The sequence below is a fragment of the Accipiter gentilis genome, chromosome 10 (assembly GCF_929443795.1).
Source record: "Accipiter gentilis chromosome 10, bAccGen1.1, whole genome shotgun sequence".
In the NCBI taxonomy this organism is placed as follows: Eukaryota; Metazoa; Chordata; class Aves; order Accipitriformes; family Accipitridae; genus Astur; species Astur gentilis.
The window spans coordinates 8319109-8336652 of record NC_064889.1 but is presented as its reverse complement, the minus strand read 5'-3'; the positions used below and the strand labels follow the sequence as shown (position 1 = coordinate 8336652).

The 17544-nt window shown below is 36.9% G+C and overlaps 1 protein-coding gene across 5 annotated transcripts in view; it reads left to right on the top strand.

Annotated features, from left to right (window-relative positions):
• The window catches only part of ENTREP2 (endosomal transmembrane epsin interactor 2), a 179865-nt gene that overhangs the window by 129062 nt on the left and 33259 nt on the right, over positions 1-17544 (top strand). For all 5 annotated transcript variants that reach the window (XR_007507562.1, XR_007507563.1, XR_007507561.1 and 2 more), the window contains one exon: positions 11077-11184. Coding sequence is in view for 1 of the 5 variants with exons in the window: in XM_049813334.1 (XP_049669291.1) it covers positions 11077-11184 (108 nt within the window). In the remaining 4 variants the exon portion in view is untranslated. The remainder of the gene's footprint in view (positions 1-11076; positions 11185-17544) is intronic.

Here is a 17544-nt window from a genome sequence, read left to right as displayed (position 1 = left end):
GATTTTGAAATGCTGGAGTTGTTTCATGTTCTTAACAGGTAACTGAAAATATTATTTATGCTCAGAGTGACTTATCATACTAGATATCATCAAAAATAGAGCAGTTCAGTGTGGGCTTTGTAGTCTGAATAGTTGAGTTACAAGCATTCAAAAGCTCTAAGTAACAGTTGGCGTAACATACATAGTTTGCTCATACTTTTCCTTCCTCATGAATGTTTTTGTTCCTAGCTTAGGCAGTGAGTGAATATGATTGTGAACTTCTCTTATGGCTGAAAAGCTGCGTCTTTGAATGGCTGGAATCTGTTTATTACATACTTGTCTAGTTATTTTATGGAACCTTAGTCTTTCAGGAGTCTCTAACTAACATATCTGCAGTACTAAATTTAATGTAGATACCTGAGTTGATGAGAGATATGCAAACTTGCATCTAAGCAGAGAAGACCTTTTTGAATTTATTTTTCTTAAGTAGCAGCTCTGCACTGCTTAAAAATACAGTAAATATTTTAGAATCATGTGAAATAGTGTACTATATTGTACTTTCATACCTTAAATCTATTTTATGAAGCATTGGACATTTATCCATTTACAGTTCAATGTGCATTTGAGACCCGTATGGTTCAGAATTGATTCTTTGTAAGCAAAGACAGTCTCCTTAGTATTAAAGCAGCTATTTTTTCTAGTGTTTTTCAGACATATCCAGTTAGAACCACTGAAGTTATAATTTGAGTTAAAAGGATTGTTGTCCTTGAATTCACAAATAAAAGAGGTACACAGAGACTAATTTCATGGGTGAAAAAGCTTTACTGCTCATTATCTCTTTTCAGGTTACAGTAGTATAAGAAATGAAGCACTGTAATTGAAGTCAGTCAAGGAGAAAAGAAATCATCTTCAAAGAATTGCACAAGTGAAGCTGGTTTTAGCCCTTGATCGGTGTGGATGTTGAGATCCATGTGTTTAGGGCTACTGATTACAGAGTGTTCTTTTTACACATCAGCAAGCTTATTTTACTCCTTTTATTGTATATTGACTAAGCTCTCAAAATTGCAAAGGACTTAAGAGCTTCAAAGACTATGAACCTTTTATTTCCACAGGAAAACAATCTATTGAGCCAGCAAAATTTGAGTGTGTTGTAAAAAGAATTGCCAGTTGAATATTGTTGCACAGGTTAGAACTCTTAAGAAGTACTGGGTTTGTGCTATGTAACTTTTTTTTTTTTTTAACATGAACATAAGTAACACATTTCACAAAAAAATACTAAATATTGTAAATGTTGTAAATAAATGTGGAGACAGAGAAGTGGGGACAGGAAGCATTGATCTGTACTTTCCTTCTAGAACAAAATAGGTTTAAACACAGTTTCTCAGTTCTGTGTAAGCAGCTTAGCTGGAAAATTTTCTGTTTAATATTTGATAGAAAAAATGAATATTTTGTGGTAGTAGTGCTTCATCTGTGTGGTATGTACCTGTATTGAATGTTAAATTCCCTGGTTTGATGTTCATGCATGCAACTTAATTGATAGTACAGTTCATTGCTATGATATGAAGAGGCAAGGGAGTGATTAAATATTTACCAAAGTCTGCATTTGAGTTGAGTTGTGAAGATGTCCAGAGATTCTTATTTTATTTGGGCTTACTTGATTTTTAATCTGTATTTACTGGGTATGTAAAAGGAATTAGGGAGCTCCTGCAGCAGTTTGGTAAAAGGAGTCAGGTTAAGCAAGGCTGTTGGTGTTTTTTCCCAAGTAACAGTTATCCTGAAGCATATAGTTTTATTGGGCTTATGCTGAAGTCCTTTGGTGTGATCGTTATAACTTGGCTTCATTTCAAGCCCTTACAAAACAGTAGCTTGTGGTAGGTGGTTATGTATTTGGTTTTTTACTTGGTGCTTTATGCTTTTGATGAATAAAGTGTGTACAAACAAGATGAAACACTGTCATTCCAAAGGTTAATGTGTCTTACTGCTTTTTCATAGCTATGAGTTTGGAGATATTGTATATATGGAAACAAAAGTTCTTTAGGAATTCACCTTTTTGCTTTGTTTCATATGCAGGCTGCTGTCAGTCATGTAGTACTTCCCTTCCAGATCTAAAATTACATTGAGTTTTTGCTGTTAAAGTTGAATGCATGTATTATTACATGTATTACAGCTGGATTCCCGCTGTGGTTGACAAATACAGCTTTTCTACAACTGGTTCTGGAAGGCAACCGAAAGAGAGAATTTCAGTTATAACTTTGTTTTCCAAGATGAAGCAACTCTATGGATGTGGCTCACTATTGGAGCAAATTGGTAGTATTCCAGTTTTGCTTTACATTTGCTGTGATAGGAGATACAAATTATGTTTGAAAGGCAAAATTTCAGAAGGGTGAATACACTTGCAGTGAGTGTTCTTTGGTTATAAAGGACCCTGTTCTGCCACCTCTCCCATCACTAATGGGGGACTCATGCTATTATCATTTTTTATTTTAGATTCTGTCTCATTCAAGAGATTTTCTTTGCTTCTGTCAGGTAATTGCCTGTGCTAACAGCTGTTCTAAATTGCTTTCTTAAATTATTGTTTCTACAGTTGAGTTATCAATCACCAATTTTTTTGTTATTCCAGTTTAATACCATCTGAGTGCCTTATCAACCAGCACTTTGATGGAAAACAAAGAAAATGAGTTTTTAGGACAAACTGATTTTTCAGTATATTACTGTATGGGTTTTTTCATATTTAGTTCTCACTGAATTATATAATAAAATTATATTTTTGGAATACAAAATATAAAAATACTTCAATTAAACATTCAAATCTTAAAAAATACTCAGCTTTTGAAATACAGCTCATATTTTAATGTGTTCCATAGGCTTTTGATCATAGTCTCAGATTTAGAGAACATGCATTTTTATGTAAACACTTTTCAGAAAAGTGGTGCACTTGAAAAATGTTGGCTGTGTCTTCTAAAGACTGTGCAACAAAAAAGAAAAGCATGATGTGTAGCAGTGCTAAGTGTGATTTGCTTTTATTTCCTTTTTGTAATTTATCTTAAATATTACCTGCTGGCGATCTTCATTTTGATAAAATTTGAGAGACAGTCACTTTCACCAGTGTCTCTTCCCTTGTCTTCAGTCGCTCACCAATCACAAAAAATCCCTGCCGTGTCCTTACCTCAGCAGTCACTTGCAAACTGGTGATGGAGAGGGATATGGGAAAGAGGTAAAGATGAGGAACAGAGTTTTGAGAGTTGAGTATGCCTAAAGGTGGTTAAAGGGAAGGGGAAGGCTCAGCAACCTCAGGCACTGAGGTTTCCTAACTTTTTCGTGTTGTCTGAGCTCACTGGCATAAAAGTGGTGAGGATCCTAGGATATTTGGGAATACAATTGTGGTTTTGAAGAAGATAGCAAGTATTCTCTTTTCACAACAAATTCAGTGTTTAGAAGCCTATGAAATAAGATAGCTGTATGTTTTCTGTGGGAGAAGAGCTTTATTTAGACAATCTTCCTATGCTTCGTCAAACTTCAGCTCCTTTCTGGAAGAAGGCTTGTCAGAGTGAGGCTGTTCTTTTCTGCTCCTTCCCTAGCACAGCCAGGAGCTGCTGCAACTGCAGTTGGTAGAAACTAAAACGTAGGATGGAAATACTGATATACAACATTCAGATAATAATATTAACTTTCACAATCATGTAGACACCAAAGTATGCTGTAAATTACATGTATTTGCAAAAAAATTATAGCTTGGGCAGCTTACATTGATCAGCTAAAGTCTAAAAGCAATTCCATTAAAGAGAAGTAAACATGATTTGAATGATCAAATGGTGTGTCGGATGTCCAAGAAGGGCACTGGAGATCCCTTTACAGGGCCATGGTTAAGGATTCTAAAAGAATGGCACTGCAAAATATTAAAGCCATCATTTTGCTGGAGAGAGATTGTTACTGCGTGATTGGAGTTGGCTAACTGTTGTCAGTGCTTCATAGAACACAGCAATGCAAACCATCACTTCTGTCTGCTCAGACGTTCAGGGTTTCCAGACAGAACTTCAGGATTTTTAAATTGCAGGTTACACAACCTGTTCTTAGAGTCTTTTTCTAAATAGTGGCCTAATTTTAGTGGCAGTTACAGGTATCTCACCTGAGTGCCATCCACAAAAAACAATACTCAGAAACGGCAGGTGAGGCTGACTGCTCATTATGGGACCTCTGCCAGGTCATGTTTCCATAATTCTGGAAACACGCAAAAAGCAAAAGAAACAGGTACATACTTTTAGGTATATGTATTCTGTTTGTGTAGCCAGCAGTGCTTGCTTCTGTACCTGAAAGCACTTGGAAACCTAACTTCTGAATGATTTTGATGCTTGTAGACAGCAATGTCTTTTCTGTAGCTAAGCTGCTTAGGTAGGTGTGGAGTTTATGTAGTTGTGGCATCAGGAAAACAATACCAATGTTGATTAAATCTGGAACATGTTAAACCCTTTCTCACAACCAGCTTAGAAAATTCAGGTTTTCTACATACTGCTAACAACACATCCCATAAGGCTGTCTTCCAGTCTAACAAGTAGACATAAACCCAAAGGGGAGGTATTTCAGCTTAATTAAACTTAATGCATGTAAGCAAGAAGGAGGAGACAAGGAATATCTCTTCTGCTTCTGTTCAGCTGCCCCCAATATAAATAGTTCTGTGATATATTGCTGCATATTAGATCTGACTGAGAGCTCCCAACTTTGTTTTTTGCCAAAATTGAAAATGAAATGAAATATATGTGTAGTGTCAAAATGGCATTTTTTGATGAAACATTTGTACTAGCTCTATTATAGACCTTACTGCTTCCAGACTGGAGAAATGTTCAATTTCATTTTGAGCTAAGGTTTGAAAGATTTGCTTCTTTTTGTTCCATAAGCACAACAAAGGAAGAGGGCTCACACACATAAAACTAGCATCTGCCAAATTAGTGTGCAGCCCCTCTGTCATGGTTTAACCCCAGCCAGCAACTAAGCACCACGCAGCCCCTCGCTCACTCCCCCAAGTTGGAGTGGGAGGAGGAGAATCAGAAGGGTAAAAGTGACAAAACTACTGAGTTGATATAAAGACAGTTTAATAGGTAAAGCAAAAGCCGCGCACGCAAGCAAAACAAAACAAGGAATTCATTCAGTGCTTCCCATGGGCAGGCTGGTGTTCAGCCATCTCCAGGAAAGCAGGGCTCCATCATGCCTAGTGGTTACTTGGGAAGACAAACGCCATGACTCTGAACATCCCTCCCTTCCTTCCTTCTTCTTCCCCCAGCTTTATATGCTGAGCATGACGTCCTATGGTCTGGAATATCCCTTTGGTCGGTTGGGGTCAGCAGTCCCGGCTGTGTCCCCTCCCAGCTTCTTGTGCACCCCCAGCCTCCTCGCTGGTGGGGTGAGAAGCAGAAAAGGTCTTGACTCTGGGTAAGCCCTGCTCAGCAGTAAGGAAAACATCCCTGTATTATCAAAGCTGTTTCCAGCACAAATCCAAAACATAGCCCCACACTAGCTACTATGAAGAAAATTAACTCTATCCTAGCCAAAACCAGCACACCCTCAATAGGACATAAATAGGCTTATTTAGCCCCCTTTTTAAGGTTATAAAGCTCATACAGTTATTTTTGCCTCTGTTGATGTCCAGAGTTCTATCACTAACATTTCATGGAATTCTGTAGTTAAACCATGTTTAATCTCAGAAATGGTACAATTTCTGCCTTCTGTTTGAGATAGCACTTTGTGCTATTTTGTCCAGATTATTAATTGTTACATTTCTTCTTTCATTTGTAACTTTAATTTCTCCAAATATCTCAATGACTCCTCCACAGTTAAAGGATCAGTCTATTCTCTTTGTTTACAGCATGGTTCATAAGAATCCTACCAACAGAAGACAAAAAGCCAGTCAACACACATGCCATTTAAACTGGACAACACACCTCCTTTTCTTGGCAGTCTCTGCTTCTCAGTTTGTTGATTTATGTGAGAAGAAAGCTATACCTGACACCGCTTAAAATTTTGGCTTGGCAGAATCAGTTTCATAAAAGAGTTGTTTTCTTGAATTCAGTAGCTACTCTAATTTGCTTGCCAGCGTGCATTCTTAGGTCTCAATATATCTGAGAACAGAGTTGTTTATAATGCTGTCTCTCTGAGAAATGTTGTCACAGTATGACTATTCCACAAAGGGCTAAATCCCAATGTCTGCATCTTCTGTTCCACACGCAGCCACATTTTCATGCAATTCATCTAATATTGTTCTCAACATTTTGGTGGGTTAAGAGGTTGGTGCTTCAGAGTCTTTGTACGGCTGAAGAATTACATTCGTTTTGATGTTATACTCTGCTTTCATTCTAAAGATCTCCAGCTGAGATGTTTTACAAGACCACAGATTTTGTGTGACAAGCATTGTTTCCTTCTGAATCAGTTTTGAACTCTCAGGAATGCAAGAGTATGCTTTTTTCAAGAATTTACAGGATCATAAAGGTGGCTGTGACTGTCATGGAGAAAGCATAGGGAGTATGGGATTGCCGTATTCTATGAGAAGGCAATCGCTACTGAAGATGGGGTAAACTCTCAGTAGATATGAAGGAAAGGTTTAGTTTTAGTGTACTTTTTGCTTTGCAAATGTTTATTTTGGAAAATGTGTGTTTTAAAAACTTTTGTTACAAAGTATTATTTTAATCGTGCTAATAAAGGCAGAACTTTGAGGTGCAGTAGCACAGAAACTATCAAAAGAGTAATACTGAAAACAGCTTAACTCAGTAAAAGAAGAATAAAAAATAGATGTTCTCTCCTTAAGTAAGACATATGGATGATAGTGTGAAGGAGATTTGAGGATGCACAAGTATCCTTAGTGGGACCATAGTATAAGTCAAAGGTGTCTTTTATTAGGGAGGGAAAACGTGATAAACAGTTATGTAGGTAATGACACAATTAATTTGGTAAATGTTAAGCTGTAATAAAAATGGAATACTGCAACCATGAAATCTTTTTTTCATAAGTCAGTATTAAATTCAAATTCAGCTTTTGAGATTTACCAGGGGATCTACTTGGGAAAATAACTGGCCACAGAGAAACAGCTCACAATGCCATCTAACTCCTGTGGGTATATAATCTGCGTTGACCTAGGCTTGCTTCCAGGCAATTCTGACAGCTCTTCTGCTCTTAAAGGGATTTTTGTCCTCTGCAATTAGTCAGTTAAGGTGTAGTAAGAAAATTGTATACATAACCTGTGGAAGAATAATTCTACATAGTACATTATATCTATCAGAGCATTAATTATCATACAAACATGCTGAAGAATCAGATTTTTCTCTTAAAAAGACGAAAATACCGAGAAAAATACCATGTAAGAGAAAATTGGTTCAGCCATTTGCGAAGAGCAAAGAATCATATTTCACACCATTACAGATTCATGTGTTGTGTTTTCTGATTAGTGTAGTTCTTGCAGATATCAACCAAAAATCTGTTGCTAAAGCTCCTTGCTTTTGTATTTAATATAGATTTCTTACTCCTTTAGACCCCTATAAATGTAGCTGTCTGTGGCCAGGTGCTGTGGATAGTTAAGATTATCCCTGTTGTGGTTACTGCTTTTTCACAGATACTTCTTAAAGGAGCTCTTGATTGTCGTTGTGTTCCAGCAGCAATCTGCATAAGCACCTACACTGTCTTTTGGGTAGCATGTATGGCCATGGAGGGTTTTAGATCTTGAAAGCCTGTGCTGCTCATTTGCTGTCTATAGTTGAATAAATGGGTGTCCTATGAATTACCTAGTTACTTGTTCTACAGGGCACAGGGAGGAAATTCCCTGAAAATGGTAAATTGCCTGAGGCTGTATAATGTTTGGTTGCAGGTGGAGGGGAGGGAGGGAAGGCTTGATTGTTGTTTGGTTCCTGTTCGAGTTGAAACACACTTTAGGGAAAAAAAACAACAAAGAAGTAGTCTTGCTTTAAGAAATACCTAGTGAAGGTGAGGATACCACAATCATTGCTTAGTTATTACCTTCACTGTTAAAAATTTAAACTTAACATCTTTTCCAAATTTGTTTAGCTTTGCTGTCTTGTTATGTTTTTGGCCGATAGATGTCTGCTCTTTATTGATCTTTATGAAATATATAAAAATACTGCATCACTGCATTTGAAACAGTCTAGTTGTAGCTTCACCTTCAAAAAGATTGCAGTGGGAACAATATTCTAACTCTTGCATGCTTAGCCTGGAAAAGGAGCCTGTGGAAAGAGGGCCATTGTTACTGTGGACAGTAATCTCTGCCCTACATAACAAATGTAATACTGAATAGCAAATTGATTTCAGCTACCCGTGCATGGCAAGGGAAAAATCTCAAACCACAACAAAAAAGGTGTGATCATTTGAGGGTTCAGTCTGGGACACTACTGCAGTCTGCTTACTTTTTCTGTTGTTTCACAATAGTTAGCAATGAATAAAAATAAAAGCAATTGGTTTGACACTCTGGAGAGGTTTTCTAGAATTACTGGTAGAAAAGGAAAAAATAACTAAAAATGAAAAGTATTACTTGGTTTTACTCTGTGCTTTGGAGTGTTGGAGGAAGGAATTGGGGGAAAAATTTAATCCTTTTTCTCTCTCTATCCATGTAGTATGAAATGGGTTTGGTTTATTCCTTATTTTTTATAAATGTGAGAAAAGTATAATTGAGAATGAGGTTTGGTTTTTGGCTTTTCTCCAATAAAAATAGTTTTGTCTTTATGAAGTTGCTTCTGTCCTTACCTACTAGCAGGTTGAAGAGGGTCGTATTTCTGCAGGAAAAGATCTGAGGTTATGTTGGACAAAAAAAATAAATCAATGATGTGCTGTTGCAAAAAAACCTCAGTCATCACTGCAGTATGTGTAAGGATGAGTATAGCCTGTAAAGCACAAGAAATAATCCTTATGCTATAGTCAGCATTTGCAAGGCCTTGGTTGTGCCCAGTATAGGATTCTTCATTTGAGGAAGAAGGTGGACCAGCTTGAGATTAACCAACAGAAATTAATGAAAATGATCAGAGACGTAGGAAATTGGTCTCAGTTGAGGATTGGAGGAAATGGGGTTAATATGTCATGCAGTAAAGGAGAAAAAACCTACAAGCATGATAATAGAGTTTAAAGGAGTACAAGTCTGCTGTGTAACAGCCTGTTCTCAAAAGCTATGGAAGGAAAGCAGCAATGGTTTTTCAGCTGTGGGATGGACATAAGGAGGACACTGATGGTAAAGATAAACATTGGAACAGTGGGATGAAGCTGCAGGATCTTTAGGAGCAGATCAAAGAAACATCTGTCATCAACATACAGGCACAGTTGAGCCTATCCTGAGGCATTTAAGTAGCACAAGGGTCTTAAAGACACCTTGGACCCTAATTTACAACTTTGATGTAGATTTTATTATTTAGCATAAATGGTATTAAGTTATACATTTGGATTAGCTAAACCTTTTGGTTCTAAATGGCTGTAGTAAGCAATGAATGAGGTTTCTCATTGCTAGGAAATAGTCCTATTTCTGCCCTACATCTCATATCTGCCTTGGTGTTTTTTACCTAGGTTTACATATGGAAAACAAGAACATGCAGGATCTCAATCTCTTTTTGTGCCACTGTTAACTAATTGGATCTCTAGGGATTTATTTGCCTGTTTATCTCCATATGAATGCTCTAAATGGGTCTATAAGACTTTGTATTTGAATGAGTCCTCTGTATCACCTTCTGTATGAGTTAGAGATCGGCCCTTCTGGTATTTTGCTGTCGATTCATTATTCCCCTGGCTGAGGGGCTGGCCAAGAAGACAGAAAACCACTGACCAGATCAGCAAGAGCAGATCTGGCTCAGTGTAAGCTGTTAAATGACTAGAACTTGTTGACTCATTTAATGTCTGCCTGGTTCCCATGCCTGGTATTTCCATCTTCAAATGAAGGTCACTTGAGGAGCATGCAATTATAATGGCAGGAGTAAATCCATACCTTTCTATCATTTTTTTAGTACTGTTGGAAAAAACAAAGCGAGCAATGCATTGATTTTATAGCATGGAAGTTATTTTGTGCGCTAGCAGTGACTGAAATACTCTTTTAAACTTAGACCCTACAGAATGTTCTTTACACAGTGAGTGTTTTTACTCATAATATATTAACAACTTTGATTCTGTTTTTCATCTGTTCTCTGTGACGCTTTTTCTCAAATACTTTTACTGGCTGTTCAGAATACTAACTGCGCCATATAATTGTAACAATTACAACAGCTATGCAATTGCTGTAGAAGGAATGTATTAGTTTTGAAATGTCACCAGCATGCTAAATCAGTCAGTGTTCCTTTTCACTGGCTGATGGGAAAGTAAATAAAAATCCAGTGATTGGAAAAGATGGATTTATTATTTTTTTTTAATTATACCTTTGCTATAAAAATGTTTCAGTTTTAATTCAAATGTTAAATTTATTTTATTCTACTTACTGAACAGAAATACTTTATATTCTATTTTAAAAGTTTCAGTTTTTTTAAAAAAACAACATGACAATATGCACTTATTTCATCAGCACAAGGTGAAATGCCTGGATTTAGTCCCTGCTTTTCTCTCATATCTAAAAATGTTTGAGATGCAGAGAGTATGTGATACAGGATAAGTTTCTCTATTTCCTACAACAGTTTCCATTGAATTTTTTAACACACAACCCTAAGTTGTAGGTTTCAACTACTGAAAGCAGTGAAATTTCTGTATGGGTTTTGATTGTTGGTTTTTTTTTTAATCAGAAGTCTGTTTCATAGTATATTACTTGTTATAGCTGTAGCTTGGCGTCCACTGTGAAAGCAGTAATTTGTCTTTTATTTCAGGGAATGGGAAAAGTTGAAATATCAATATTTCTGAGGAAATCTCTTAATACAGATGTATTGTGAGAAGTGGGCAAGGGAAGATGTTTGTTTCTATAATTGTTCCCTTTGCAGACTGATTTAAAAAAATTACTATGAGTGGAATGAGTTCTACACAGTTAATTGAGACCATATCAATTGATAGCAGTTGACAGTGTTTATTAACAAATAGCTAAAAATATGTCCTTTCCTTTGTGTCCCTGAGATAAGATATGATATTCTGATGCATGTCTTTTCACAGGACCTGTTGTTCAGTGTGTGCGCTCTCAATATCGTCTCCACCATTGTCTGTGCTTTGGCAACAGCGATGTGTTGCATGCAGATGGTTTCTTCTGATCTTCTGCAAATGGTGAGTATGTTTCAGTGACAACATAGGATATTGTCCAACATAACATATTGTCCTTATCTCTGTATACTCATTTGTACCTACTTTTTGCTTGTAAACTTAAGCCTATTTGTGTGTCTTTGTGTAGTCTTAGAATGTGGGTATACATGGGTGTATTTTTGTATCTGCATGCATCTATATAAATACAGCATACAGATGTATGCAGTATGAATAGCTGCTGTGTTTAAAATGTTCACATGCTATATTATGGAGTTATAATCAGGATTTTGCAATCGGGACTATGTTATTTTTGTTAACAAGGTTATTAACAAGGTTCAGTTATATATGCATGTTAAATTTTCTGTCATTACGTGTTTATTATCTTCAGTTTCCACACTATCCAGAGCAATTACTTAGCTTTGAGATACTATTTTTCACTGCTTTTCTCGTATGAGGACTACGGAGTATGAGAACTGTGAGTTCAAACTGGAACTTTTCACAGCCCTGTACCAGTAACAGTGTATTCAAAGGAGAACAAGTTCAGCTTCAGAGTAGCACTTGTGTTTAAAACAAAAAGGAAAAGGATTATTAGTCTTCTGCATAGCCAGCTGCATTACAGGATACTGTCTCGTTTTGGTTGGACAAAGACAGCTTTCCTATCCCAAATGAGTGCTGTGATTCTGAAGGTTTCAATGTAATGTTGAAATAAAAAAGAAAAATTTTAAATCCTTTGTATTTTGCAGGCCAGGTATACTGTTTCTAACCCAGCTCTGTTACTGGCTAATCTAGGAAATTATCCTCTGTTTAGTAAGAGAGGGCAAGCACACAAACCTAATACCAGTCATTTGTAAATCTCTCTTATTTTAAAAGTTTGCATAGATAGAATACTGGCCCAGCAAGTTACCTGCAAACCATTTACAGGACAGAGAAATGTTGTATAACCTGCCATGCAGGCATGTGGTTGATTTAGAAATAAATAAGTAAATAAAAAAACACTAGCTGCCATGGATATTGATTTGAGTTTAAGTGCATGAATTACAGAGATAAGGCTGTCCTTTATAGAGAAGTGTTAAAGTCACTCACAAACTTAAAGAGTATCTTCAATCTGTGAACTGGTATTTATTTCACATAGTAGCGGATCGAGTAAGTTAGGCACATATGTCTGCATAATGCCTACAAATGGTACATAAATGCATTTTTTCATATAGCACTGTGTATTCATATTGTGTGTTGTCATGGTTTAACCCCAGCCAGCAGCTAAGCACCATACAGCTGCTCACTCACTCCCTGCCCCCACCCCCAGTGGGATAGGGGACAAAATCAGGAAAAGAAGTAAAACTCGTGGGTTGAGATAACGGTTTAATAGAACAGAAAAGAAGAAACTAAGAATGATAATGATAACACTAATAAAATGATAACAGTAATGATAAAAGGATTGGAATGTACAAATGATGCACAGTGCAATAGCTCACCACCCGCCAATCGACACCCAGTTAGTCCCCGAGCGGCGATCCCCCTGCCCCCGCTCCCCCCAGTTTATGTACTGGGCATGGTATGGAATATCCCTTTGGCCACTTTGGGTCAGCTGCCCTGGCTGTGTCCCCTTCCAACTTCTGGTGCCCCTCCAGCTTTCTCGCTGACTGGGAATGAGAAGCTGAAAAACCCTTTACTTCACACTAAACATTACTTAGCAACAGCTGAAAACATCAGTGTGTTATCATCATTGTTCTCATACTGAACTCAAAATATAGCACTGTACTAGCTCCTAGGAAGACAATTAACTCTATCCCAGCTGAAACCAGGACATGTGTGCTTGTAGAAGCTTGTAAACAGTATTTATTTAATAGTTTTGTTTTGGATGTCAAACAATTGACAAAAATAATCATGTCAGCATGTGACACATTGTATTTTAAGCAGGATTTTTTTAAGGATTTTTATCATATTGTAGGTATTCTTTCTCTTCATACACTTCCCCCCCACCATGATATTTGCTGCAAGAATGCCCATTGACTGAAGATCTTTTTCACCTTGCAGTGATGACAAAGAGATAAAGTGATCATCACACCTGGAAAGATCTGTCTGTCTAGTGTAACAATAGTAGCAGTGGTCCAGAATTGTAACCATATATATTGCAGGAATCTTAACCTACACTTAATTTTATGATATTTAGCAGTGTAAGAGGAATAAAGATGTATAGATGAAAATGAACCAAGAATGATAATAAAGTGCTTTCTGACAAGCATGTGCAAGAAGCAGTAATCTCAACAGGAAGTCAAATACCTTAAAAGCACATTAATTTTTCTCTCTGCCACTTCATTCTGCACTTCTTCCCTAAAATTCTTTCCTTACCACCTGGCAATGCTGCCTGTCAACGTCTTTTTGCTTCCTATGCTTTGTGCTTCCAGTTTTCTATCTTCCTGCTTAGTTGTCCGTTCTCCCAACCTATTCAGCTCCATTGATGAGACTTTTCATCCCTCTCTGCCGAAGAAGGGAATTATATCTTTCTTTCTGCTCAATCCCAGTCTATGTTTGTTTATCCTGAAGTTTTTCCCTTTCTTTTTTCAGGTTGCTGAGCCAGATTCCTACCAGGCCTAAGTAAGCGTAACTTCCCTGGGGCTACGCTGACTTAGACCAGCTGAACTCTTACCTGAAGATTTCTTTTTCTTTCACTATTTTCAGTCTATATTATCCCTTGATCTGCAGTTCCCTTTTCCTCTACTGCACCCAGAAATCTGATTTACTTGCTTTTTTCTTGCTTGTTAATGCTTGATTTGTGCTTTTTCCTTTTACGTTTCACTGAGGTAGGCATCTTCTCTTAGAAGGGTTGTACCATGCTGGAAGTTTAAGAAAGCAGCAGCAAGAGATACCAACCACCCCTCTTGGATGAAAAGGTTTTAATGATTGTGCTGATTCTTTTACTCTGTTCTTACAGTATTCAAGAGCTACATAGGCTCTCCTGTAGGAAGAGGAGGCATAAAAATACAGTTCCTAGCCAGCAAAAGCATTATGCAATAGGGAACATCCTCCTTGGACATCATTAGGTCATCAGTTTTGTCATTCATGTGCTGTGTTAATGTTCTTGTCTCAGAAATTAATCAGAATGGTGTGCAACTTTCAAATAATTCCAAGTTTTCTTCTGGAGTGTTCTATGTGCTTCGGGTTTTATTGCCTAGGAACATAGCGCAGGTATAATACAGTCTCAAGAAAATCTGCAACAGTGCTTCATGAGTATCTGCTGTCTTGCTAACTTTTGCATACAGTGAGTATCTGATTCATACAAGCAGATTGACTGTTTTATTGGAAACTGCTACCTTCTGATGTACTGATATTTTAGTAAAAATGCCCTGGAAAATATAAACACAAGCTGTCTGATACTAAGTGCAGATTACATTTTCCAATTAATTTCAAGGAGTTTTTTGGGTTAAAAATAATCCCACCAAACAAACATTTGGTTTCAAGCATTAAGGAAAAAATACTGCAAAAAATTGCAAACTATTTTTATTGCATTATATTTCAGTTTCCTTTAGTTTTTAATTTTGTACTGTCATATGGGACACAAAAGCATATTTTCCTAGGTTGTTCTGTCTTTGAGTTGACTGTTTCAGAAAGTACCCCAAATTTTTCACCTCACTTTAACCTTTCTCACTCTGTTAAGTTGCTCAGGGGAAAAAAAAATCTACCAATTGTACTAAAGCTGCAAGAGTAAGTGATACCGTAGTTAAAGATTGAAATTGCTTTTGCTATGTGTTTCACTACTTTAGACAGTTTAAGGCTGCACTCCATTATAGGGCTTCCCAGAATTGTTCTTTCTGTGTACACACCCCTCCAGCAGATAAATGTGAATCAAATCAGATTATATCAAGGTTCTGTAATGTGAAGAAACATCTCTTAATAACCAAGCTGTCACTTCCATGTTATTTTATTTGTTACCTAAGGCAGTTTCAGTTTTCGTCTCGTCTAATGAATGGCTACTGCAAAAATTCACCCTGTTTTCTTCAAAAGGTAGCTGCCTGAATTAAATATAGAAATACAAGAAATTATGCCCACTGTGGCCAAGCTAAAGCACGAAGTACACCTATTCCATGAAGTACACCTATTCCAGTCCTCCTTCCACTCCAAATATCTTTATACAGTACTTATCCTAGAAGTACTGGCACTGATATAATTCAGTGTATTCTGATTTTATCACCATCGCTGTTAGTGACTCTTCTTCATGTTATGTGATATCTAAAACAATCTGTTATTTTTGTAAAGGAAATAAGGTAATGATGACACATGCCAGCTGTAACATTTAATTACTGTTTTCATCAGCCATAATGATAATTCAGCATGTCATTAACTTAATAGGCCGTAGTTAATATTTCTACTCAAACATCTCAAATAAAGAACCTCCGTATGAGGATAATATCTTGCTGGCATTGTTTAACCCCTTACCCCGGTGAAATAGTAATAAAAAACCCCCTTCAGTATGAAGCTTCACATTAAGTGAGAATTTATTTTAAGTTATTACATAATTTTTATTACTTAACCTAATTATTTCAAAACCTAAATATTACATTTTTTGGCACAAAGCTCACTTAAAGGTACTGTAAAGCCCAGATGACAGTCCTTTTAGAAATATGCATTGCGAATGACATACATCCGTAGAAACATCCTAACTGTAAATATGATTGGATAAATATTCCCCTCATCCCCAACCACAAATAAAAACGTAAAACAAACCTTTGGTGTAGAAAAGCTTTTGACATTTTTAGAAAACGTACCATTTTCCATTTCACATTTTATTGGCAGAATAAGAATATTTAATATTTAATTCTATTTAAAATATGGTCAGTACTGCAAGAAAGATGTGGTGTCACAGACTAGTCCTTCTGAGACTACAGAGCGAATGGCTTGTGCTGGTTATAGGAACAGCAACTGCAAAAGAACAGAGCAGAAAAATTTGAATCTGTGTTTTTCTTATCAAAGTATCTTCTGTGTTGCAGTTTCCCTTTAAAATCAAGGACAAACTAGAAGAGTCAGCCATGATCCTTCTGTTCTCCCAGACAATTAGTATCTGCATTTCCCTCCAGGAGACAATGATTCCAGTGTTTCAGAAAAGCAAAAAGCAACCTGTCCAGGAGAAGGACAGTTAATTGAAGACAGAATCATAGACCCAAGTATATTGCAAAGAGTTTTTCCTATAGATAACATGCCAGTATTTAAGTATAGGCAATTAGAAAATGTTATTTACCTTTCCCAAGAATTAGCAGATTTTTATAAATGACATATAGAGACTGAAATGAGGATAACGAACCCTGGAGTCTCCAAAGGACTCATTTCAGAGTTACACAGTAAATTTATTAAATGTGATATGGAAGGCAGAGGTAATTACATACAGATATGGGAAATACTCTAGATAAGAAGATTCTCTTAAAGCACTAGTCATGTACTGATGTATAGCAATTACTGATTTAGGTATGTCATAGTTCCTAAGCAGTGAATCCCAGCACTGACCTTTAGATGGAGTCAATAGTGCTGATCAGCTGCAGAATATGTAGAACAGAGGATGTCTTTCTTGATGGGGTTGTCCCATACCTGGAAGTACTAATGAAGAGTTCTTAGTCTCACAGATCTCAGGTAGAAGGACGTACCATATTTTATCACACTGGGTAACTGTTTCATTAGAGAATTATATTTACAGTTCTTATCTGCTGTTTCTTCAGTTCCTTAATTGAGACTTCTCTGTCAGCTTTAACTTCAATATACTCCAAATATTCAGGACATACATAGTAAACCCCAATCATTCTGGTCACTCCAGTGACCAGCTTCTAGATGGACCTCTAGGTGAAGAGCTAGAAATTGGGTCTAATAAAATAAACAAAGTAAATTTTACAATCTTATTCATGGTGTTTATTTCACCTTGAAAAGCTAAAAACTGAGAGGAGCGTTCTATTACTCTACAAAGCACCGCTGCCTTCACTGGGAAGTGATGGCTTATGTGTCTTGCTGCAGGTTCTAAGCTTGCTGAGAAGGTCACTGGTGTCCAGCCTTACATCCCTGGCTGTGTGGAGTTCTCAGTACTACGGTATACGGACCCTTGAGCATAACTGCATTTTCAGAAAACTTCTACCTCTTCTGCTCCCGCTGCAAGTGGTGTGCTTCTAACATTTGTGTTTCTAATTCTCTGCTTGTTAACAACTGACACCATGGCTAACTTCTGTATTGAATTCAGGTCCAAGAAGTGGGTACAAAACCACAGCATTGTCCAGCTTTATTGTTTACCCTGCTGCAGCCAAATGGCATGTTTTATTCTTCCCTCATAACTGCAAACCAAGTAACAAATTAAGTAGTCATCAGTATGAAATAAAGATGAGGGCCGTTTAAAGCAGGCTGTGTAACTCT